The sequence below is a fragment of the Aplidium turbinatum genome, chromosome 2 (assembly GCF_918807975.1).
Source record: "Aplidium turbinatum chromosome 2, kaAplTurb1.1, whole genome shotgun sequence".
Taxonomy (NCBI): Eukaryota; Metazoa; Chordata; class Ascidiacea; order Aplousobranchia; family Polyclinidae; genus Aplidium; species Aplidium turbinatum.
The window spans coordinates 4778157-4802069 of record NC_137473.1 but is presented as its reverse complement, the minus strand read 5'-3'; the positions used below and the strand labels follow the sequence as shown (position 1 = coordinate 4802069).

At 37.9% G+C, this 23913-nt stretch overlaps 1 protein-coding gene across 1 annotated transcript in view; it reads left to right on the top strand.

Moving 5' to 3' along the window:
* The window catches only part of LOC145765253 (collagen alpha-1(XII) chain-like), a 58331-nt gene that overhangs the window by 28891 nt on the left and 5527 nt on the right, over positions 1 to 23913 (top strand). The window contains exons 15-33 of the mRNA XM_082577045.1: positions 2947 to 3091; positions 4085 to 4233; positions 4849 to 4993; positions 6079 to 6212; positions 6748 to 6892; positions 8842 to 8987; positions 9308 to 9458; positions 10118 to 10251; positions 10518 to 10656; positions 11633 to 11766; positions 13890 to 14034; positions 15174 to 15304; positions 16631 to 16769; positions 17689 to 17825; positions 19528 to 19672; positions 20135 to 20271; positions 22055 to 22199; positions 22415 to 22560; positions 23209 to 23291. Of these exons, the coding sequence (XP_082433171.1) occupies positions 2947 to 3091; positions 4085 to 4233; positions 4849 to 4993; positions 6079 to 6212; positions 6748 to 6892; positions 8842 to 8987; positions 9308 to 9458; positions 10118 to 10251; positions 10518 to 10656; positions 11633 to 11766; positions 13890 to 14034; positions 15174 to 15304; positions 16631 to 16769; positions 17689 to 17825; positions 19528 to 19672; positions 20135 to 20271; positions 22055 to 22199; positions 22415 to 22560; positions 23209 to 23291 (2630 nt within the window). The remainder of the gene's footprint in view (positions 1 to 2946; positions 3092 to 4084; positions 4234 to 4848; positions 4994 to 6078; positions 6213 to 6747; positions 6893 to 8841; positions 8988 to 9307; positions 9459 to 10117; positions 10252 to 10517; positions 10657 to 11632; positions 11767 to 13889; positions 14035 to 15173; positions 15305 to 16630; positions 16770 to 17688; positions 17826 to 19527; positions 19673 to 20134; positions 20272 to 22054; positions 22200 to 22414; positions 22561 to 23208; positions 23292 to 23913) is intronic.

The window sequence follows — 23913 nt, the reverse complement described above, 5'->3', positions numbered from 1 at the left end:
CACTCGATTGCATAACAAGGCTCGTAAACCACGACTTCAATCATAAGCCTTGGAACAGAGCAGTGGGTTTTGATATCTCCATAGCGCCGAAAAAGAATCTTTCCGTATGTTTAAAAGATGAAAGATTTAATCGGTTGACACTCACTTGCGCTGTAGTTGTTCACCATCTTCAAGACGTGAATAGATTTCTACAAAAATTTCAGCAAGTAACAAACCAGCTCGCTTGTATTGTAAGATGTTTTCTAGAACTAGATTTCATGAGAGTAATGTACGTTGTAGGAGCACTGATTGGATTGCATCTGGTAGAACCTTTTCTATCCCTCACTACGGCAAAAACTACTAAGTATTCAAAGCTAACAGAACCTTTCCAAACACTGAATAAAAACCTTCGTGAAACCGATGCTCAGGCTTTGTTCAATCTCGAACAGCCTGCATTCAACTTCATTTCCCTGGAACGCTTCAACCAGACAACATACAGCCAAGATATCCGTACGTCACTTAGTAAAGCAATTGAAGACACACGTCCTGAAGTGATTAAGGTTCTTACTATGTTATTACCAAAACTAGCGGATGGTTTCCAACGCCAGAAAGGGGACATATTTGGATTTGGACTTTCAGATGAGGTATCGGAGATTGCTCTGTCAAGAATGGATTCGAAAAACTAGAAAGTGCCCCTATACACAATCTGGATTCAGAACGGGCGGTAGGATTCATAAATTATGAACTCAAACAACGAGGCGCCAAAAACTTAAAGTGTGCGTCGACTGTTCAAGTAAAGGCCAAATCACAGGAGTTGATAGAATCCAAATCTTCTGGTTCATTCCGACAATATGGCAACATTGCAAAGTTTACGATTCCCGCCATAATGAAAGCCTGGGATGAGCAACAGAAGCATTTGCAACAACAGGGCCTCGACGACAAAGAAATAGCTAATGTAGCACTTGATAAAAGACGAAATAATGATTTAAACGAACTGAAAAAACAAGGCGGTCCTTTTACGAAGGACTCTGATGTGGATGAGATTCTAAATAGTAATATAACAGAGATCGAGAAACAGAAGCGGTTATACCTCGAGATCAGATACGCCCGTGACACTGCACTCTCAGTTCCAAAACAAAGTGACATTTTTCGTTTATTGAAAGACCATAAAAAGTTGCCAGCTTCTGTTTATGGAGCCAATCTGAAAGCTTACCTGAGTAATTTGAGTTGCAAAGCGGATGTTACAATGAATGATTTAAATTCTGTTCTTGACGGCATGAATCTAACAGAGCTGAATACTGTGTTTTATACTAAATTACATATACGTCATAAGTTTGAAAATATGTTGTTATCAGCTTATTTTTCGTTTGAAATAATCATGAATTCGTATTCTACGCCCCCGAAAACCTATAATTCGACATATTACATGACTATGTTTGGTTAAACTTTACGAAAGTACCCATTCTAAGCGATATTTTGGCCGCCATATTGGATTACCATTATATTGGATTTTTGGAGGTAATTTCTAATGCCATATTTGAACTCACAGACCCCGAAAACTTCTATAGGAGCACCATAAATACCGCCAAAATACACGTCGTTTGGTGAAAAGGCTTAAAAACTCATATTTTGTTGAATTTATGGATACCCCCTTTTCAGGGGGCATGTACATGGGGGTTAGGGTGGTCCAATATGATAATTGTTTTCATATTCCGGATTTGGCTACTACTCCACATATTTTAAGCACCGTACCACGTTGCCATCGTGAAATTCGTCAAATAACACACCCCCCTACTATAAACCTGACTGATTTTGTTCATCGGCAGTCGAGTGTAGCAAGAAGTGACAGCGGTAGAAACGTGTTTCGCCCATTAGGCTAGGCTCATCAGTATCGCACCAGTCATGTAATGCTGATGCCAGGAAAATTGCTCTTTCTCAACTGATTTTGTTTACTTATTATGTTTAATTGTTCGGTTGCATTGTAAATGAAAGATCTTTGTATAAATTTTCATCCTCAATAACATCGAGGAACCAGAACAGAGGTTAAAAGGCATCAGGGTAGTTTTCGAGTAGTCATATGTATTATGTAATGCTTGATAATATAATATTTGATGGAATCATTTTTTTTTTTTCTGAAATGAGGTACGCGGTAGCTTTATGAAACTCCCAAGTGATAGCCTACCCCATCAAAACAGATTGAAAGCAAAACAATTTGTTCTCACAAAATGAATTAAGGATTGAAACTGCATAGGTGAAAATTGTTTAAAAAAAAACTTCAAAAAATGAAAATTGTTTCCATAAAATTGCTAGTGAAAAAGTTAGTAGACTACTGCATAAGAAACTACGCCACTTCGGTTGACCCATAACGACCTAAATGTTGGGTTTATATCGGAATGGGTTCAACCATGGCCACCTAAAGATACGGCCTGATTTGTCACATTTTGCAGAAATTTCCAGGTTTTTCTAACTTTGGGCGAACGTTTAAATAAATTTTTCTAAAAATTAGATTTTTACGCTTTCTTTATTCTTTTCCCCAGATGACACAATAGGTTTCAACATCCTCACATGTTCAAAAACAATTAAAATTTGATTTCGAAGATTTTAGTCAGACTGTTAATTTTCCAATAACAGTCTGATTTTGCGTTTTTCAACTTACTTTTTCTCATTTGCTATTGTTTCCCCAAGGCAACAAAAAAGTGTTATGTCATTAGGAAACCGCAAAAAGTAAAAACATCTCAAAAAATGTCAGCCAAGCACTAGCTGTTATCAAAATCTGCAAAATGTGACAAATCAGGCCGCATCTCCAGGTGGCCATGGTTCAACTAACAAGTTGGGGCATGAACAGAGCATTGGGAAATTATTTTCGACACAAACAACATGTCGTGAATTGAAAAAGTGAAATATTTCAATAGTAGCCTAAAGTTAAATGAGGATGTCATAATTTATGAAACTACAAAATTCAATTAGGAATATCGAATGGATGGTCAACAACACAGCTTGGTTTTCAAAGATCTGGCATTGGACACAACATATCGAGTGGAAGTGAGAGGACAAGTGAATCAAGGCTCTATTAGCCTCGATAGCCCAATAGGAGAAGCACAAGGCTCGACAGGTGAGCTTATGAATAACTAGCTATAAATAATAATAATATAAAAAAACAATGAAAACTATTAATACTACAAAAAGTGCTCAATGCCAAGCAAAAAGGCAAAGCAGAGCGAATTAAATCAAATGTAGTTATTACTATCTGAAGCCTTTACAAATTGTTTCACCTAACGGATCATCAGAAGGTCTTATTCAAATAGAATCTAAAATAAATCTAAAATAATAAATCAAAAATAATTCTATTTGAATAAGACCTTCTGATGATCCGTTAGGTGAAAAAATTTGTAAAGGCTTCAGATAGTAATAACTACATTTGATTTAATAATAATATATATGCATTATGCAGTATATAATAATAATATAAAATAATATATATACCTATAATAGAGAAATAAAACAAAGTAACTTCAGCGGGTTTAACATGATGTATTACATACACAAATATAACGTAATTAAAATAAACTCAAACGTTTTCGACATGTACCTCGAAAACGTTTGAGTTTATTTTAATTACGTTATATTTGTGTATGTAATACATCATGTTAAACCCGCTGAAGTTACTTTGTTTTATTTCTCTATGGTTCAACAAAGCAAACTCTCTACCAAAGCTTTATCATACCTATAATAATAATACAATATAGAACTATAATACAAGTAATAAAAATAACAATAATAACTGACTGTTGAAAGTTAAAGAAACTTTCTGTCGAGTAAAATGTGTGAAAAATAATTCCATAGCCTATTCTCATTCATGATGTTGGGTTATGGTAATGTTTTCTGCTGCATCATTTTTACGTATTTTAACGTTAACGCAGCCATTTTTCAAATGCTTGCCTTGCGTTGCTCATTTTTTCTTTTACGTTTATCAACATTTACTGCGAGACAAGTATCGCTTTGAAATCAATTATTTTTTTCCTATGTTATCAGTTTTAATAAACTTTTTAATTTGAAACAAGCCATACTTTTTAAAAAGTAATGATAATTACATATTGCTTTCTAGGGTCTGGGTTAGATTATGACGCGCCGTTTGTTTCGTGTGACAGCATAGGCAGCCCATCGTCTTTGAATGTCGAATGGCCTGAAACTGACTACAAAGTAAACTCTTGGGTGGTTGTGATTGGTCCAGGAGATAACCCGGAAGCATTAACGGTAAAGTAACAAGATGTTTTGACAGCTTACGATAGGCCTATACAAACAACCACGCTTATTCAAAACATGTAAGGCCTACTGTACCACTCTACCAAGACTCAAATGTGTTCAGTCTAATGATCCCAATATCTGACATAATTTTACAGTGACAGCTGTAAGGGCTCTTTAGACTTTCCTCATCAAGACGTAACCGTTTGCTCACCGGTGTTGAATGATATGGTGCAGACATGTTACGTTAGGGCTTGCGAGAGAGTGCTGCCTGTGAGTGTGGTGAAATGCAGACGACAGCCCACATAGGGATTACCCACTGTACAGACCACCTCATGGCATGGAAGGCCTAGCCTCCATTGACGATGACAACAGGCAGTGGTTAACCGACGGGTGCCCTGATATATAGCGACAACAAGAAAGAAGAATGTCTGACATAGAAGTTCAAATTCAGCAACCTAGCCAGCAATTCTTTTAGATGATGATTGTTTCGTTTGAAGCCTTATTTTGTAGTCACAATTGTGACAGTTAAAAATAAAACTTTTCTCAATGTTGTTTTTTTAACAACTTTATACCCATTGTTTTTGATTTATTTAGCCTATATTAGCCTTATTTCTATTGTTTTAGACATATAAAGAATCAAGTCAACAATATTCCAAGGAAATATCAGATCTACAGCCAAATACTGAATATCTTGTGGAAGTTTATGGTGAAGTTACAGAGGGAATTTCTACAACTAACTTACAGAGCGGATACGCAACTTGTGCAACTGGTAACCGGCGGTTCTTTTCAAAACAGCCTCGTTTCTGGGCCTGCCGTGTAAAATATCACACGATAGTAGGCTACCATTGTGTCCTATAGTTCTAGTTTTACAATTGAAACTTTTAATTTTGAGTTTTAGCACACAACGGATGTATGTAAAGTTGCGTTCTACAAAACGTGATCAACTATCCTCGTTCAATCTTACATAAAAATAATAACATGGTGTATTTATTGTCAACAGACAACCACTAAGATTATTTAGCGACCGAGCTCATTTTAAATTTTGTATCAGATTTAGGATTAGGATTGATGTTCACTTTATTACCCCAGTTATCCTCACTGAATTATGCAAGAAAGAACACAATTGGTACCGTTTTTAAAGTCTTCGGTGTGACCGGACCTAGAATCGATCTCAGACTTACCAGCACTAAAGCCAAAAGAGAAACCCATCGCCCATTGAGCAGACCGCACTCAATCTGTGTGCCACCCTCTTCTCGATTTCAGTTGTCAAGCAATACCAAAGGCTGAAGGCAATCAGTAAAGTGTAAATGATAATCAAATTATGCGTGCAGTGACGCACGACACAACAGTGAACAGACATGATTGTAAAATGTACACACATAAATCAATGTAATCACCAACCCGGTGAAACTGCATGGAGAAGATATTTCCTGTTTTACAAGTTCAAAAGTATTGTATTATAATGCTTGCTCAACATTGGCGCCACCTCCACTTTGTCTACAGCATAAAGAAAATAACATTGTCATAACATCATCTTCATTGCGCATGACTGAGTTGGGTAACTGTGTTCCAAAAGGTTGCGCCAAACCGCTACTAACACAAAGAACCCGCAGCAATCAGCATCACGCTACAACAGGTCTATACTTGTGGAATAAACAACGACCATGCCGCTTAAACCGAAACTCAATCTATTATACAGTTGAGGTAACAAATTGGAAACCAACAGTGTACTAGACTGCACTAAAACTGTCTGCTTGGACAGACGTGATTGCAGCATACCGCACCGCCTGCATGTGATGAATAAATGGCATATTAAAATAAACATTTTTTTTTGATTTTTTTTATTATTTCCAGATCCCCTGATTGCGCCTCCCGTAGAAGTAACCGCAACCACTTATTTATCCATCGCAATACGTTGGGAAGACATCAATATGCCCATGGACACTTGGACTATCAATCTTCTTAACGCTGACAAAGAAGTTCTACAGGTCTGTAAAATGGATTAGGTTAACAGAAAAAAATGCCGACGTCAACAGTTGCATTGGCAGAGTCTTCACTACAGACTGAAACAGCATGAGCACGATTTTCAAACGAACTGCCTCTTTGAAACGCCTAACATGAACGCTTATAGCCTACTTGAGACGTAAAAACACAGGAATTTTATCAAAGTATGTTTTACTTCCTTTGAAGCTTCTCAAAATCTCCAAATAATTAGTGCAAACAAAGTTTTGATTACTGGGTTATACTGGAAAAGAAGGCAAAAAAATGAATGCGCGACGTAGAACTTCAATCTTTTTTAAATTGAATTGACACAAGACGAAAACAATTACAAAGACCAAAATCGCCACTCTGAATCATGTTTATGGGATGATATATAAGCTAACCTTAATGTATAGACCAAATCTTCGTTGCGACCATACGTGTCCTAATCTCTGGTTTACATCACAATTACGTCACAATTACGTTTATGAGGTCGATGCTTTTGAGGAAATCTAATTCAAAATTTAATTGACTTGATTCCAGACCACAGATGTACAAGGTGACGTACACGAAATCAATTTCAATGGACTGCAACAAGGAACAGATTACGACTTTCAAGTGATTGGCCACGTCACAAGAGAAAATACGACACATGACAGTCCAATAGGAGCAACCTCAGGAACAACAAGTAATTTTTTTCGATCAGCACGCATAGGAGCGGGTTTGTCCACCGACACTGAGTGCTCAGCGGTTGCGAACGACGTCAGAGAAGTACGTTACTCCTCTGAACCCACTCTTCTGCTGAGTGCCAAAGCATAAATAAAGTTTAGGATCAGTTTTAAAAGTCTTTAGTATAACCCAATGAGGAATTAAACCCATGTCTACCGACGCAGAGACAGACACTCAAACTACCAGGCTATGGTCCATTTAGCAGCTGCTGGAAGAGTCCAGGTGCAAAACGATCAAACTAGCAAAACCAACTTTTCAAGTAAATTTGAAAATTAAGTTTGAGATTGATCGCTTTGTGACGGAACCCTGTTAGTTTAAAGCAGTAGTTCTCAAACTGTGCGTCGCGACGCCCTGGTGCGTCGTTTCAATTTTCCAAGGGCGTCGCAAAAGAGTTTTGTTTCGTAGCTGAATTCAGTTTATCTTATAAAGATGAGGTTAGTCCTTTGATTATCAGTTTCAGTTGTCATCAAAGTTGTTAACTTCATTAAAACACGCCCACTGAAGTCAACAGTTTTCAAAAAACTTTGTGGAGAAATTAATGCAGCGCATCGGAGTTTGCTCTTTTAATTTTCATCAAGTGGCTTTCGCTTAGAAAATTCTTTGAACGCTTCTACGAATTGGTGGATGAACTTCAGGCTTTTTTGCAGCAAGAAAATAATCCACTTGCAAATTGTTTAGCTCAGAACAATTTCTGATTGAAATTGGCTTACTTTACTTGTGTGATATCTTCGCCAAACTGAACATTTCTATGCAAGGGCCGAATAAAAATGACATTTCAGATAAAATTGCAGCATTCGTTACAAAGCTGCTATTGTGGAAGGAAGATATAGCAAACCTGTCTGGAAGCTCTCAATACTTCACTTTCTTGTCCAATTTGCTTGAAAAGAAAAGTATGACGCTGCCTTTAAATTTGTGAAGCATATTTGGGCAACATTTGTCCAAGCTCGAGTCGAAATTTGCAAAATACTTCCCAAAAATTTATCAAACTACGAATGGATTCGTGATCTTTTCGTCCAACCTACTCCACTGTCTTTTACTGCACAAGAAAAAGAAGCCTACATTGACCTTTCTTGTGACAATTCCCTGAAAAGAATGTTTAATTCAGGAAATCCGGCAAATTTATGGATTTCAATGAATGGCGATTATTATCCAGCTTTGGTGAAAAAAACACTACGAATTATTATCCCATATGTCACGTCATATTTATGTGAAGCAGGATTTTCTGCCTTGGCGGTGATAAAAAGCAAATTTCGATCACCAATAAACACAGAAAGAAAAATGCGGGTGGCAATTTCAAAAATTCTCCCAAGATTTAATGAACTTTGTAAAAACAAACAAGCCCACAAGTCACATTAAATAATATGCATTGCTTTTTGTTGTTGTATCAACAAACAAAAATTTAATAATAAGTTTCCTCATTAACTTTTATTTGCTGGTGCGTCGCAAGTCCAGAAAACTTTTCCAGAGGCGTCGCAACAAAAAAAATTTGAGAACCACTGGTTTAAAGCCTTATTTTGAGAGATATTGATCGTTTTGCCGCAAAAAAAGGCTGCTACATAAAACTTTTGATGTTAACACAGCGGGAGATAGTAAACTTTAAAAATCACAAATAATGGAGTTTGATCGTTATGCACCTGGAGTCTTCATTAATGGTGCTATCGCCACAAAAATCAAGTGGGTTGAATTAAAAATTAACGAGAAAAGACAAAATATTTGAATATATAGCTTAACTCGCATTTGTGCTGTAATCAGTTTGCGAGAGAGTGCAGACTCGACGACCTCTTACGCCTTTTTGGGGCTACGGTCTTTCGCACGCTCTCTTTGGATGCATTGCACACTGTACTTTTTTGTTTTATGTACGTTTCGCATCCAAACACAAATAAAATGACCATCTATACTTTTCTATAGAATCGTTTATCAACGTTGCTGGGCCTGTGGTAGAATGTCTGGAGTCTAGTTTGACATCGATTGGAGTGCTATGGTCTGATGTTAGCATTCCAGTAAACTCATGGACAATTCACTATTTCCCTGAAGGAGAAGAACAAATTCGAAAAGTAAAACGAATTTTTAGTAACGATTTTAGTAGAAATTTAGTAAATATAACATTAAAGATAGATAAAAACAATGGGAAACATTGTTAGGATTTACCATGTTGGCCTATGTGGCCCCAAAAATGACACTAATTAACAACAAAGTAAACCTGAAAGGTCTTCGACATCATTAGATTGCAGTTTGATGTCTTTAATAAACTACAGGTAATTTTGTCGATTCTAATATGAACGCAACGTAAGTCAAAGTGAATTATTTTCTTGTTGAGTAGATCCAGTAACCGTTTCAAGATGTAGTCTACGGCGGCATGTATTAATCTATACAGGATATCAACGATATTAGCCCTGAGGATCAAAAAGAAAGAATTATCACTGAGTTGAAGCCAGCCACTCGGTACACTGTTGAAATTATTGGAAATGTACATGAAGGTCGAACGGTCTTCCGCACGCAACCTGGAGTGATAGTCTGTCCCACGAGTAAGGTCTAATTTTAATTAAGTTGAAAGTAAATCGTCTTCTCTCGTGTTATCGCAAAACATCAGGGCACCCGACGGTTAGGCACTGCTTGGTGTCATCATCAATGGAGACTAGGTCCATACTATGGGGTGGTCTGTAGGCTACAGCGGGTAATCCTTGATTATGTGGGCTGCTATCTGCATTTTACCATACCGACAAAACCCCAACGCAACATATCTGCACTATAGCATCCCACACCAGTGAGCACTTCAAGCAAATGAGATATGATAAGCTTGTGATTTGAGTAAGCAAATTTTCGAGGTTTTGCTTTGAACATTGCGACTGGCAAAGTATGCTATCGTTTCCTAGCTGCAAATTGGCAACTTTTGTTATCGGAATCCCTACTTGGGGGTTTTACAGAGTAAAGTACTGTTAAATATTTTTTTAAGGTTTTAGAAAGAATTTTTTAAATATTTCCTTGACATTTTTAAAGCACTTGTTTTGTACAACTTCGAAATTCGGGTTAGTTTTAAACAAGTAAGCTTTGGGTGACGACTGCAGTAAAAATATCAAAAAAATATTTATAAATTTTTTTAAAAAAATTTATATAGCGTACCTTAGTTGGTCATCCCGTAGTTCTATGAATCTCTGTATAAACTCGTAAAAAAAAACGATTTTAGAACCCATCACAGCACCTGTGGTTGAAGTCACTAACACTACTTACCACAGTCTCACTGCAAGATGGAATGAAATAAACGTTAAAGTCAATACGTGGTTTGTTACAATAGTAAATGAAGAAAACGGCTTGCAACGGGTGAGTGCAGTATGGTAAAAATAACGACTGTTCAACAAAGAAACATGACAGTATGCGAAGTGCTACCAATGATATCGCGACAATGATATGATACATACAATGATATGCAAAATTGTTGCAATTACAATGTAGGCTATACAATATACATTCTCATTGTTTCGTTATCCATGATCGCATTTTATGAAATTTCTTCCTTGTGCTACGATTTGCCAAACATTTTCAATTTTCTACTACTTCATGCTTCATACATTAATCACATTATTTAGTCACAAGTGCTGGAACACGGGACAAACAAACTTATATTTACCGGCCTCGATCAAGACACTCTGTATGATATCAGAGTTGTAGGCCAGTTAAGAGCAGAGAACCTGAATAGCCCACCAGGAACGACAAACGGGACTACAGGTACTGTAACATCTTAACTTTAACCATATCTTTCTGAGAGAATCCAACTGGAAAAAATCCGTCCCGTTTACACAAATTTAACACATGCAAACGTGGAATCAATGTAAAAAGATGGGTTTTTGCTGGCTGGAAACTCAATGTAACTGCAACGTAAACCCGCATCTTACCGGAAACAATTTCTGTTTCAAAATGTTTTGAAATGAGGTTTCATCGAAAAGCAACCTGCAGTCATGGGAAGGGAAATAGTTTTATTATATTTAGTAGAATTTACACGAAGTCATTTCAAATAACATCTTTGTTTTTTGGCAAGCTGTCGTTCGATGAACTGTACTAATGCTTACATGTTGTAGTTTGATGGTAAGAAATATCAAATGTCGCAATGATTGGCAACAAAAGAAAACATAAACAACGACGGACCCACGCCGGCAACAACCCGCAACGACTTGATGACATCGAAGTTCTTTTTATATTACACTAACATTCTCAACAAAAGACAGCAGAAAATAGTTTATAAGGGAGATCACAGCTGATCAATCTGTTGAAGAAGAAGAACATTCTCAAATACACATTAGTATTTCATTCTCTTTGTGTAAGAACGCACAATATTCCAATGTTTACATCAATTATATTGATAGCTGACCGGCTTGGTGGCTTCGTGGTTTGTGTTCACCTCTGAATCGGTAGGCATGGGTTCGATACCCTGTCGGGTCATACCAAAGACTTTTTAAAAGTGGTGCAGAATCTTATTCCTGCTTGGCACTTTGCAATGGAATAGATTCAGAATAATAATGTACTCAGTAGCACCTCTATACTGCTATGGATACAGTGTTAGGCCGATATATAAATAATACATTATTATTATAGCAGTTTGTTCGATTTTCCGCAAAGCAGAAAAATCTTTCGACGAATCATATCAGCTGTATTATCAGACAATTGAATATAATTTTAACGAAATTTTTATGCATGTATTTTTTAGGAGAACTGAGCTCTCCATTTTTTGAATGCTATAAACAAACCGTGTTGAGCCTAAGCGTATCCTGGGCTGGCGTCGCAACGAGTTTGGATTCTTGGACTGTATTAATTTTTACCGACAACCAAGACGAAGGAAGGGTAATTTACTCTATAGAAGGAAACGGAAAATTTGTGCGCAACGAGCAACGTCACAAATTAATTTCACGACACATTTACTAGTTCTTATTCTACGAGCATGTCTGTCGTGTGTGTGTATGTGTGTGAGGTGATCTATCTCCAACAAATCCTGCATGAATAGAACAGATGTTCATCTATTTTTCCTTCGTTATACTTTTCACTTCATTACTTTTCTCTTACTTTACTTCGTTCTATACCATAAGTCTTTTTTTTGCTTCGGTATCCTTTCGATTGCTCCTTCTACGACACGTCAAAGCAATGATACTTGATTCGTAATGTACCAGACCATTTAATCTTCTGCCTTCATCTTTCAAGTACGCCTAGTGCCGTTTTTAAATCACTCTCCTCAATACTTTAATTTGTCACTCACCCTCTTCTACAGTACACCTTTCTTGGCACTTACCCTCTCCAACTCTTGACTACGCCAAAATGATATTATGCGTTAGCTCAGCTAGTGGATCAGTCTTTTTATATTAGGCTAATACAACATTTGCAGACGTCAAATTGATGTAAAAAGTACCAACTTACTGGATGGTGGTGGTGATTGATGCACATGAACGTGCCAAGTTGTTTTTGAGCCTTTTGTAAAAAAAATTTGTTTAAACATTTAAAAGAAAATCAGACAATTTATGCCAGGGGTGTCCAAACATTTTACCAGGCGGGCCAGATTTGACAATGAGGAAGTGCCCGAGGGTCAATAACCTCTGACAATTTTGTTTTGCGTAAAGGAAGATGCATAATATGCAGCAGTATTGTATTATTTAATGTCAATTTTATACAACAAAGCAAGCTTACTGTGCAGGTTTAAGTATTTTGTTGTAGCCTAGTTTCCGTATGATAAGGGGTATGATAAGGTTGGCTGTATAAGTAATCAGCTTTTCTATCAGAAATTAATACATCCAGAAACTTTTTAAAACACAGCTGTGTTGATGTGAAAGATGAAACTGACGTCTTGATTTCTCTTGTCTTGTCTCGTCTTGATCTTGATTCCTAGATCTACCCAGGTTCGAGGTTAGTTATAGACAAACGGAACACATCACGAAAGTAGGAGTCGCTCAGCTTTGATCTCATGCGGTTGCAGTTCAACTTCATATGCCTACCCGAGAACGTATGCTCACACAGTTCAGTTTAGCTGGTCACAGCCCTAAGAAGGGACGTAGGCATTTCTCTATGGAACAGTGTAGACTACTGTTCATAATCATGAGAGAAATCAAGCGCTATAGCCGAAGTGGCGCTACACCACAATCGACAGCATGTCATTAAGCGCCTTACCCAAGACACGGCCACATGCTCTTGAGCGGTGTCAAAGCGGCGCCCTATCGAACGTCGATCTAAAGCTCTCACCACTCGGCTATGCAGCAGACCTATGTGGCACAAATATGTTGAACCAAACAAGCTCATCATTTCCTTTGCAAAGTTTCGCATTTCTAGAAATTTGTTTTTATCCAGCTGCTTGTAAAAAGACACGAGAGTAAGATGTTGCTGTCAGTTTCGCAGAGAAGCTCAATTTAATGCAGGAGAGTTGGAGCCTCATCGGGGTTCAAGCAAAAAGAAGTGAATAGCAATAAGTCCTTTACATTTGCGGCAAAATGTCGAAAGGGTTGTTGAATTTGCTTGCAAGAAAATGAACGATTAGTCGACTGTATCACTCTCCAGACAATAATAGTTGATTTTGCAATTATGACGCAACAATGATTCTAACTTTTCTTGCCTGGCTTTTGTCTGTGAGAAAATGCTATCTTCATTTCTATGGTTTCTGTGTGTCTACGGGCCAAAAATAACAAATTGTGCAACAATAGGCGCGGGCCATACAAAAACGTCTCGCGGGCCGGACTTCGGACACCCCTGGTTTATTCTAATTGTGCTTTGTCGAATGGTGACAATTGTTACTTAACTTTAGATATGTGGTAAAACAGACCAATCGCTTGTGATGTGTTTACACAGAGCCTATTTAAAAATAAAAATCTATACACACTATGCATGCAGTGGTGTCACATACAGTGAATTACACAGTGAACTTTTAGTTTCAGCTTAAAAACGTAGAAAACATGTTCTTATTTATAAAAAGTTGCTTTTATACACAGACAGTTCTTTTCGATGGTGCAACAAGTGAAGCGACGATTGACAGCTTAATACCAGAAACAAAATATACTTTAAAGCTCGAAGGAAGAGTAGCACAAGATGGAAAAGATTACACAACGCCAGTAGAATACATAGACTGCGTTACAGGTACACCAAGGCGCGCTTTGACTGCTTTAAACCCATCGTGTGTAGGCTCAAAACACCCCTAAAATAATCTTTTCAGGCGATTCAAACTAAATGGAGTTTAAAAGTGGGACTCTGGGGCACTTGTGAACACCTGAACTGAGAAGCAAGGCTTTTTTTAAATAGTCCTTTATATCCCTCTTTAGTCCTTGGTCAAATGGTCATGATACCAATGTACATGTTAATTTATTATTATTGGTGTTCGTCCTCGCTACCACTAATCCATGTTGCTTCTTTGGAGTACTGATAAAACGGGCATCTCTCAGTACTTGGAAAATATTCAACATGGAAAGGTTATGTGCATTTCTTCTTCTGTGACATACTAGCAGAAGAGTGGTGCAATCACTTTGCATAAGCTACACTCTTGCGCTATCAGTGACGCTAAGCTGGTAACTGGGATTGCAGATGAAACATAGTTTTGAAATAGAGTCCTATATTTAACAACACACCTGAATTTTACAAAAGTGCTGTTCATATCGGAAGCCACTTTACATGAAAAAATTCAGCCAGATTCCAACGACTGCAATGACACCGTCAACCGATCAGAACATGTTACACGAGGCTACCGTCCAATTGTGTCCCTTCTAGAACTCAGCCAGAAAGTTGCTGCTTACTTTGAACTTTGTTTAGTAATTGCAGAAGAAAAAAGAGTAATGGTAGGTGCTGGAATCGAACCCAGGTCATCGAAATGACTATTTCTTAGCCTTAACCCTAACCACTAAGCCATCGCTTAATTTGCTTTGTCTCATCTGCTTTTCGCGCTTTTTCACGTCACGGAAGACGTAACTTATGAATGGTTGATTAGTGCGAGGTTTCAGTGGCTGTGGCAGAATTTTGTCAAGTTAAAGTGGCAACCATTCACATGAGCGATGAATTCACAAGTTCATGTTTGCAATGGTTTGCTGTAGCCTTAAAAGTTGCAGTTTCTCAATAACTGTCCATGTTTTGCGCACATGTTTCAAATAATTATAATCAAATATTAGCAATGTCATTTATTTTGTGGCAAATGCAGTGCTCTCCTCTGAGTTTGAATTCAAATGGCAATATTTCTGCAGAACTATCAATGGAAATAAAAACTCTATCTGCGACCTTATCTCTTTTAGAATCGTTGACAAGACCTGGCGTCGACGTAATTAACATAACACCATCAAGTCTTGAAGCAAAGTGGCGCAACAACAATGACCTACCAATGGATACGTGGACAGTGATAGTTAAACGCCGATACCAGAAACAGGTAGATGCATGTGCTCCGCGGAATGAGTTTTGTGTGATGTAGATATGGCGATTGCATACTTGTAAGCTACTTGACAATAATTACCATTAATAAAAAGGGTATATTTTATTTGTTGTCGCTCTACAACTGAACAATTTCGGTCGTTTTCAGTTTTGTATCATGTTTATGATGTCACCACATTATTACCCAACCTATCCCCACCGCGGGTCTGCTACTATTCGGTGAGTCCAATTCGGTGAGTTCCTAACCTCTAACCCTAAAACGGCAATGATAATTTGGCTGCGGTACCGGATAATTTAAAAAAAAATTGAAAAAATCATCGAACAGGGATCGGACTCACCGAATCGGACTCACCGAAACGGGCCATTCCGCCCCACCGCGATATGCAAAAACAGAATCGGTGCAGGTTTAAAAGTCTTTGGTATGATCCGATCTGGAACCGAATCCTGATCTACCTACACCAAAGCCAAAGGCGGTAACTTTTCAGCCACTGGTCATACGAAGATTACCAAATTACTAGCTTTTAATCCAAAAGTGAAGCGTTTCTGGGTAGGCTACAAGGAAAAATGTTATTCATCTAAGTTGTTTCTCATCGTCCGATTATGACGCTACAAACGTTTTTCGCTACTGCAAAGATACAGACAAGAATAAATTGAATGGAACGGAATCTAAATTACGTGAATCAAAGATTAATACTCTTATTAAAAGGCGTTCTTTTCCAATATTGCAGCAACCGGTAATATCCCAAGCATACAAAAACCTTCTTTATAACTTTATTTTTACTTTTGCCCAGACTTGCAAATAGTTTCTGCGAAACCTTTATACTCATTCTTAATAACGATTTTTCATCGGATTTCTTGACTTTACTTTCTGAATTCAGCAACCGTTTGAAAAGGTTTCTGCGAATTGATGTTGACTCTTGCAAAATAGGCTACAATACAAATTCTACACCGTCAATTTAGTCTTCTATTGTCATTTTTACTATGAGTACAGTAAATGTTCAAACAAATTACCCAACAAATTTTTTATAAATTTTTTGTGTAGTTTCCAGTCTTTTGACATATGTCATAATTATGTTGACAGTGTTGATGTCATGGAGTGCGAAACGTTAGTGAAGCAATAAAATCACTTGTATATTTCTGCTTTTACTTTGGTACGGTATTCATCAGATGAACGTTGCAACTAATGTCAGAAGATAATAATCCTGATGAACACCCAACTTTTTAGTGTACACATGTAGGCATAGTGATGAATTTGATTTACAAAAACGGGCTCACAAAAATGAATCAAATTGTGTTGATAACTTAAACTTGCATTATTTGCTAGATTTACAACATCACTGTCAGTGGAGATGTGAATCAGTATAACTTTGAAGATCTACTTCCACGAACTTGGTATACGATTGATGTAGCAGGACATCTCCGTGGAAAGAAAACTCCCTTCGGACGAACATCTTCAGTAACCCGTAAAAAGCTAACCAAATAAGCAACTTTTTTCAAGCCTTCAATGTACTCGGTTGCGCCTCTACACGGCTGAACTGAATCTGTTTGTTTTGTAAAACGCTGGGGAACAACGCATACCTACGATGGATACAGCGCTTTATAAAAAACAAACAATATAATTATTAATACTGGAGCTTTTTTGACTCATGTCAATTGAAGAAGGCGCATATTGTTTAGACATTTTATACGTGTCTAATTGTTTATAATATGAATGTCCAAATCTTATAGTGCTTTAACCTGAGAAAGTAGCCTAGGCCACCGTTTTACATTTGGTTATATTGAAAACTTTGCCGTTACAGTTGTAGTAATAAATAGATGGTTAAATAATAGAAAATCTACACTTTTTCTTACATTTCCTGCGTCTACATACTCACTTGTATCTGTACGCAAAATTGCGAAATAGGAATGATTTTTGTCGGCTAGTTCTTACTATAAACGTGGTTTGTTTTCGTGATTATCGTGGTACCAAAAATCAGGCTAAGTGCATATACTGTACACTAATGTGGAATACACCGTGGCTTTTAAAGTGAAACTTCAATTTCCTGTGAAAAAAGTTGCAAGTTAACAAATGGGGCGGGCATGAAAAAAATCTTGTGCACTCTTATCACAAACCCCGAATTAAGACCGTTCAGATATAGAACAGTTGTAAAAAAAGATTGCAGAATGATTAACTAGACTGCAATACAGGATAAAATACAAGATAGATTTCCATCCAAATTAATGCAATGAGTTAGAGTAGCAAATATACTGCTTTTGTTCAGTTTTCTATGCACTGAGCCCTATTTTTGGGATGTTTAGTATATTCTGTCTATGATTTATAACAAGTATGGTAGAATAATCTACAATCCTTATAAAATCAGCTCTTTTCTTGCTTTTCTGCAGTGCCACTGACACCACCTCTTGTTGAAATCAACAACCCAACCTTGTCCACTTTAACAGTGGAATGGAGCGATATCAACATGGATATGACAAGTTGGATAGTGACAATAAAGGAGGAAGGAAGCATAGAAGATATAGCAGTGAGTGTTGTGTGTAATTTTGTCGAAAACATGTGTGCACTTAGAGATAAATAGATTTCTAGAGTTTGGAAAAATCTTTCATTTGACATTCGACGTTTTTGCGACCTATGCACATAACACGTCTGATAAAAATTGAACGCCGGGACTCATGTCTTTTCTATTATACAGTGCTTGAGGATTGGTAGATATTCAGACTTCGGAATGGCCATTCATTTACCCTTTTTGTGAACCTTAAACACATCATAAAACTGTTAGCTTCAAGACTCAAAATTTTTCTATTAACATAATCGCAAGCTGACTTTTGGACTCGGGTTTCACCTGAGTTTGAGGTTAAGTTTGAAAACATTTAGAGCTGTATTCAGCCTTGAGTGCTGTAGAATTCGTATAACTTTATATAGGCCACCTTGTTATTGCAAACTTGATTAATTTAAATAATTTAACTTCCACCCTAATTTCCAAGTTCAACTTTGTCATTCTTTCTTACAAAAGTAGAAGTGAGGTTCATCCTCCATACTAATTTCAACCACAGCAATTACACTCAACAATTCAAGGGCATGTCTTGTTGGTTGTTCTCTCAAAAGGCGTGGAGTTTAACTCTTAGGGTTGGATGCACCAATGATGGAAGAAACAAACGATTAAAAAAACGGTGGATTAAGCAGCATGCTTTGTTTACTTTTTTTTCTTTATGTATCAACCGCAATTCGCTGCTAGGAATCGCAGATAACTGATCCTTCAATAAATTTCGCACAAACTGATTCTTGATTAACTAACAGACGGTTGCCATAATAGTTCGCTTAAAAAATCCGCGGTTAGTGCATCTAACCCTAGACTTTAAGTTTCGACTCTACTTGACTAGGCCTACGTAGTCTGCAGCTCAACGTAGCACACCCACCTCACAACACAAACAAGTAAAAACGTAAACAATACCAGATTGTGATCTTAATTAAAGAATAAACGAAACAGACATCCATTGAAAAACAGGGAATATACGAATAATGATTGATTGAATCTTTATTCTCGGACTGGAAAAGGTTCTTGCAGAGCCTAATCCTGGCAGTTTCGCATACTTGCAGAGGCTTTGAATCACTGACGCAGGCCCGGTCACCGATATTGACAGAGTGAAGTTTCCGATTGTAGAAGTCTTGTTGCCGGGGAGTTATTCCATCTATTAGATGCCGCTGAATGGAGAACAGTCCTTAACGTGCGTTGCTCAAGCGCACAACTCGAGAGTCGAACCAGCGCCATTTGAACTTCGCTTGAAGTCACGCGCTAACCTTTTGACTTATCGGAGCGGAATTAACATATCATGTCGAACATGAATAACATGATAAAACAAGGGATTTTTTTATTGACTCTCCCATGAACGAGAGTGTGTCTCCGTAACTATAAGAAGCTTCATAACACTTTTTCAGTTTATGACAAGCGTTCAGTGGAATAATCACATTTGTGGTAAAATAAAATGTAAAAATTATTTAGTAAGTAAGTTTTGTTGTATATACTTGTAGCGGACGCTGCTGGTCAACAAGCGCGCTCATATACAGCCGTCAGCAAGACGGCGACATTTCTGGGCATAATTGCCAGTGAAGCGAAGCGCGTTACGTCAGAGAGAGAGAGAGCTCTCGAGCGCTACATACTAATACATGTATTTTGTTATGGTCTCTATATTTAGAAGAAAATTTGATCGTCTTTATTCCGTGCTTAGAGCAAGACAGTAAATGGAAGCGCGAGAGATGTGCTTTTCGATGGTCTACAACCAGACACAAGCTACCAAGTCTCGGTCACTGGCAAATTGGTTGCACAAAACACCACCAGATATAGCCCTGTTGGAGAAGCGCTTGGAACAACAGGTAATGAAGAGGAAAGTAAAAAAGCTATGGACTGAAAGAATAACGCGATCCGGATAAAAAATAAAGTACCAGCACGCTAAAGAACAGAAAAAAATAAGGAAGCATTGGCACTGGTTGTTCGGGGATTTCTAGTAACAAACATATTTGTTGCAGTTGGCTGCCAGAACGATCAAAAGTTTATTAAACTACATCAGTTGGCGGCATTCGAAAGATTGCTGCTCAGTTAACGGTAACATTAGCTTGGTAACATTAGATTGGTGGCATGAACTTGCAAGATTTAACTGACTATAATTTTGCTATAAGTTTTACTGAGTTTTACCCTGTGGGCCGTGTTCTATGCTTTTCTTCCCTTTTTAGTGCAGCAAAACAGACATTTGAGCGCAAGATAGCTAAAAAACACATCCTATAGCAATTAAAATCAAACAACTGCAACTGTCTAACTCTATTTTATCATAATTGCAGAGTCAATAGACGCACCTCATGTCACTTGTTACAACACAACTGCGAACTCCGTGGCGGTTTCGTGGACGAACGTTGAAGTGACCCCAATCTCTTACTGGATCGTGCGAATCGCAGAAACTGGCAGCGGAAGCTATGAGGTATTGTTCAAATGTTTAGCGAGACAGGAGATTATTGTATTTCAGCAGCAGCAGAGACTATACAAATCTGTCTTTATTAGCTATATACATTGTACACGTTTGTAATGACGCGATAGCTTTACGAATTTAGGCTGATGAGCTTTAGTCAAACCTATCCAGATCGGATCCAGAATAAACCACTCAAAAAATATTTCCATATTCACGGTCACTTCAACTAAAAACACTCTGCTCACTCAACAATCACATTAGTGCAAGCAACGATTATACCATCCTTTGTCCGCCAAAGGAGCGGGAAGTCTGCGATTTTGAAAACCTAGGCAAATAAATTGCAGATATCTCGTGTATGTGCAACGTGCGGGAAAGATTTTCTATCATTTGTGGTGTATATCAGTGTGCGAGAAAGATTTCTTATCAAGAATGGTAACAACATAAGCCCTCGACCAAAAAGGCTCAAACAAAAATGAATAAATCAACAACACTAGACCTATAGTAAGGCTAAACGAGCAGAAATACTCAGCAGTAATTGCTATCTACTTTTCACGACAAATTCCTCAAGCTTATTTTCTGCGTGAAACCACCACTAAAACAGGTGCCCACATTATTTACAGTTGTTTTATTTGTCGTATCCAAGCTTACACCCGGTGGTTGAAGATTTAGATTAAGTGGACGGGAATGCAAGGAAGCCAATCTTCGTGTCTACCTTCAGGCATGCCTTTAAGTGTCCTGCCAAAGACACAGCCGTATGCTCTTGAGCGGTGTCGAACCAGCGCCCTTTCGAGTACCGTTCCAGGGCTCTCACCACTCGGCTATGCCGCAGCCGACTTATTCATCGTTTACAATATCTTTTCCCTAACGGAGATGAAGGCCTGAGTGTTCAGCATGATAGATTAAAGAATTGACTTTTGAAGTTTGGCTGAATCCCGGTGTAGAAGAAAGCATTTAACAAAAGAAACCGAATTAATGGTACCCGGACACTTTGCCGAAAGACATTTTGCCGAAAGACATTTTGCCGAATGGACATTTTGCCGAAACTCATTTTGCCGAAAGGACTAATTGCCGAAAGGACTTAATTAATGCCGATTGGACAAATTGCCGAAATTATACAAATGTAGGCTACTGTATTATCATAACCTAATAACTCATAAATATCATTCACAAACAGATTTCACTCCCAAATTATGTGTGACAGCCCGTAAATATCCAACAGAAGTGTCATATGTATCGATATTCTCCACAATGTGTTTTAGTCTATCATTCACAACCTTCTATTTTTTATTTGATGGCGCCAATTTAACGCCAGCTGATAACTGTTCCAGGATTAGTTCGTTGTGCGATTGTTCCTTTATCCAGTTTACTGTCAGTCGACGTATCGTGGGGTGTGTGATGGAGACTCGTTGGTTGAAAGCATGATGCCATCCTTCGATGGAATTGTTAGTACGAGGAAAATCATCAACAACTCGATCGTGCATATTCCAAAGCGATGGAACGAAGGCAAACAATAGTAGCAAAGTAATTCTATTTCAAAGGCACTGCTTGCATAGTGATGAGATTTTGTGTCTCTTCAAAGTAATTTTTTTCCAAATTGTTTCGGCAATTTGTCCATCCGGCAATTAGTCCTTTCGGAAAAATGTCCCTCGGCATAATGTCCTTTAGGCAATATGCCTTTCGGCAAAATGTCTTTCGGCAAAATGTCCGTGCACGGAATTAATAACGGGGCTTAAAAGTGAGATCTCAAAACAATTAATAAAACTCTAACTCAAGCAGAAAACTTGTACATTTTCAGGAAGTAAAAAAAGCTGCTGATCAGTTCCAGCACGTCTTTAAACTACTGCGTCCCTCCACAACGTATGTGGTTGAAGTGGTGGGAAATATTGTGGAAGATGAAACTACTTTTTCAAGCTCGAGCATGCGAGATTCTTGCACCACAAGTTAGCCACTTTGATTTAGAGATAGACACTGCGAAAGCCTTGATATAACAATTTATATATTGATTGAATGTGGGAGTTTTTATTCTAGAACTGGGTAAGAATCTTTGACGTCTTAATCGTAGCAGTGTCCAATGCAAGCCACAAAGCTTGGCTTTAATTCAAACAAAGTACTCATCAGAACAGTCTAATGTAGACCTACTCTGTTGATTCTCCAGAGCCGCTTCCGCCACGAAATATAGTCACAACAGAAAGAGGAATAACTCACTTGATTGCAAGCTTTGACCCGCCGAACAGCTTGGCAGATGATTATGAAGCGAAATGTACACCAACAGATGACTTCACAAATCCAACTAGAGGCGAAGTGAGTGGAAAGTGAATACCGTAAGCGCACAGCCTGCAATCAAAAACAACACTTTATGTGGCACCGCAGACCTATGAGTTGCACATACAAGCTCAAAGTATGACAACAAAAAATGCGGGTTGTTTTGTTACTTGTGTCATGATAGAGGGTAATGACATTACGATGATGTGATAATCAGATTTTGATATGAAATACAGACGACGTGTCGGTTCGCAAATCGTCACCAATAATACCCACTAAATTGAAAGCATTGTTTCATCTATTAAAGATTATATTGTCCCGTCTTTGATCTTGGGGTCAAACAGCATCCACTTTTACAATTTTAAATGTGTGTTGTTGAGGATATGCAAGTGCCATGTTAGGGGGAGTAGTGTAAGAATTGTCACATTACGTTATCGAAACGTCATAATTGGAAGAATGAAAACAAGGAGAATGGTGTTAGATGACATTTTGAACACCCTCGTTTTGCCAACGGAGACCTTTGCAGTTAGTTAATCTCACACTACTTTCAAACTGACTGGCCAAATTTAAGCTTGCAAATGCTGATAATGATCTAGAACTATGTCTTCAGTAGACATATTCATATGAACCAATTATTACGTCACGTTAGCAACCAAAGCGATCTCTACTTATTTTATGTATTCATAGGTAAATGCTGAGGAATACACCGTTGACTGCCAAGACTTGGACCCGGCTACGGAATACGTCATCAGTCTCAAGACAATATACAAGTAAGTAACTCCTTGTGTGGTAAACGTTTCCCATGGTACGTCAATATCTCACACAGTATATTGTAGATCCCAACAATTCTTGAAAGGTGTTTATATTCCACAACAGTGGAACAAGGCGATCCCGGTGCTGCGTGACTCAGAATTTCAAAATGAATCAATATTGCAGACCGAATTTAAAATGAAATTCCAAATCCGACTAAAAATTTGAAGTTTAAGTAGGCTAACTGCCAAAACTAACTATTTTAAATGAACACATTCACCGAAGACAAGCAGGCTTATAAGATCTTTGAAAGCCAATTTAAACCCATAATTATTGTACTGAAACAAAGTTGGAATGTCTTACCTAACTTACAACTCTGAATTTTCTTGATAAACCATTAGCTCAAAAAGACCTGGCTCGAATGCCAAAAAGTACCTATGAGTATCGTTTCAACGTTGCTAGCCTATACGTAGAAATAATGTCAAAGTCATAAATTTTATATGTGGAACCAGGCCCGGATTTAGGGGGGGGCAGAGGGGGCAGTTGCCCCGGGCCCCCCGACTTTTGAAGGGCCCCCCTATGTGGAAAAAATGTGATTTTGTGTTATTTTTTCCTTTTGACCTTTAAAGTTTCTGCAAAATG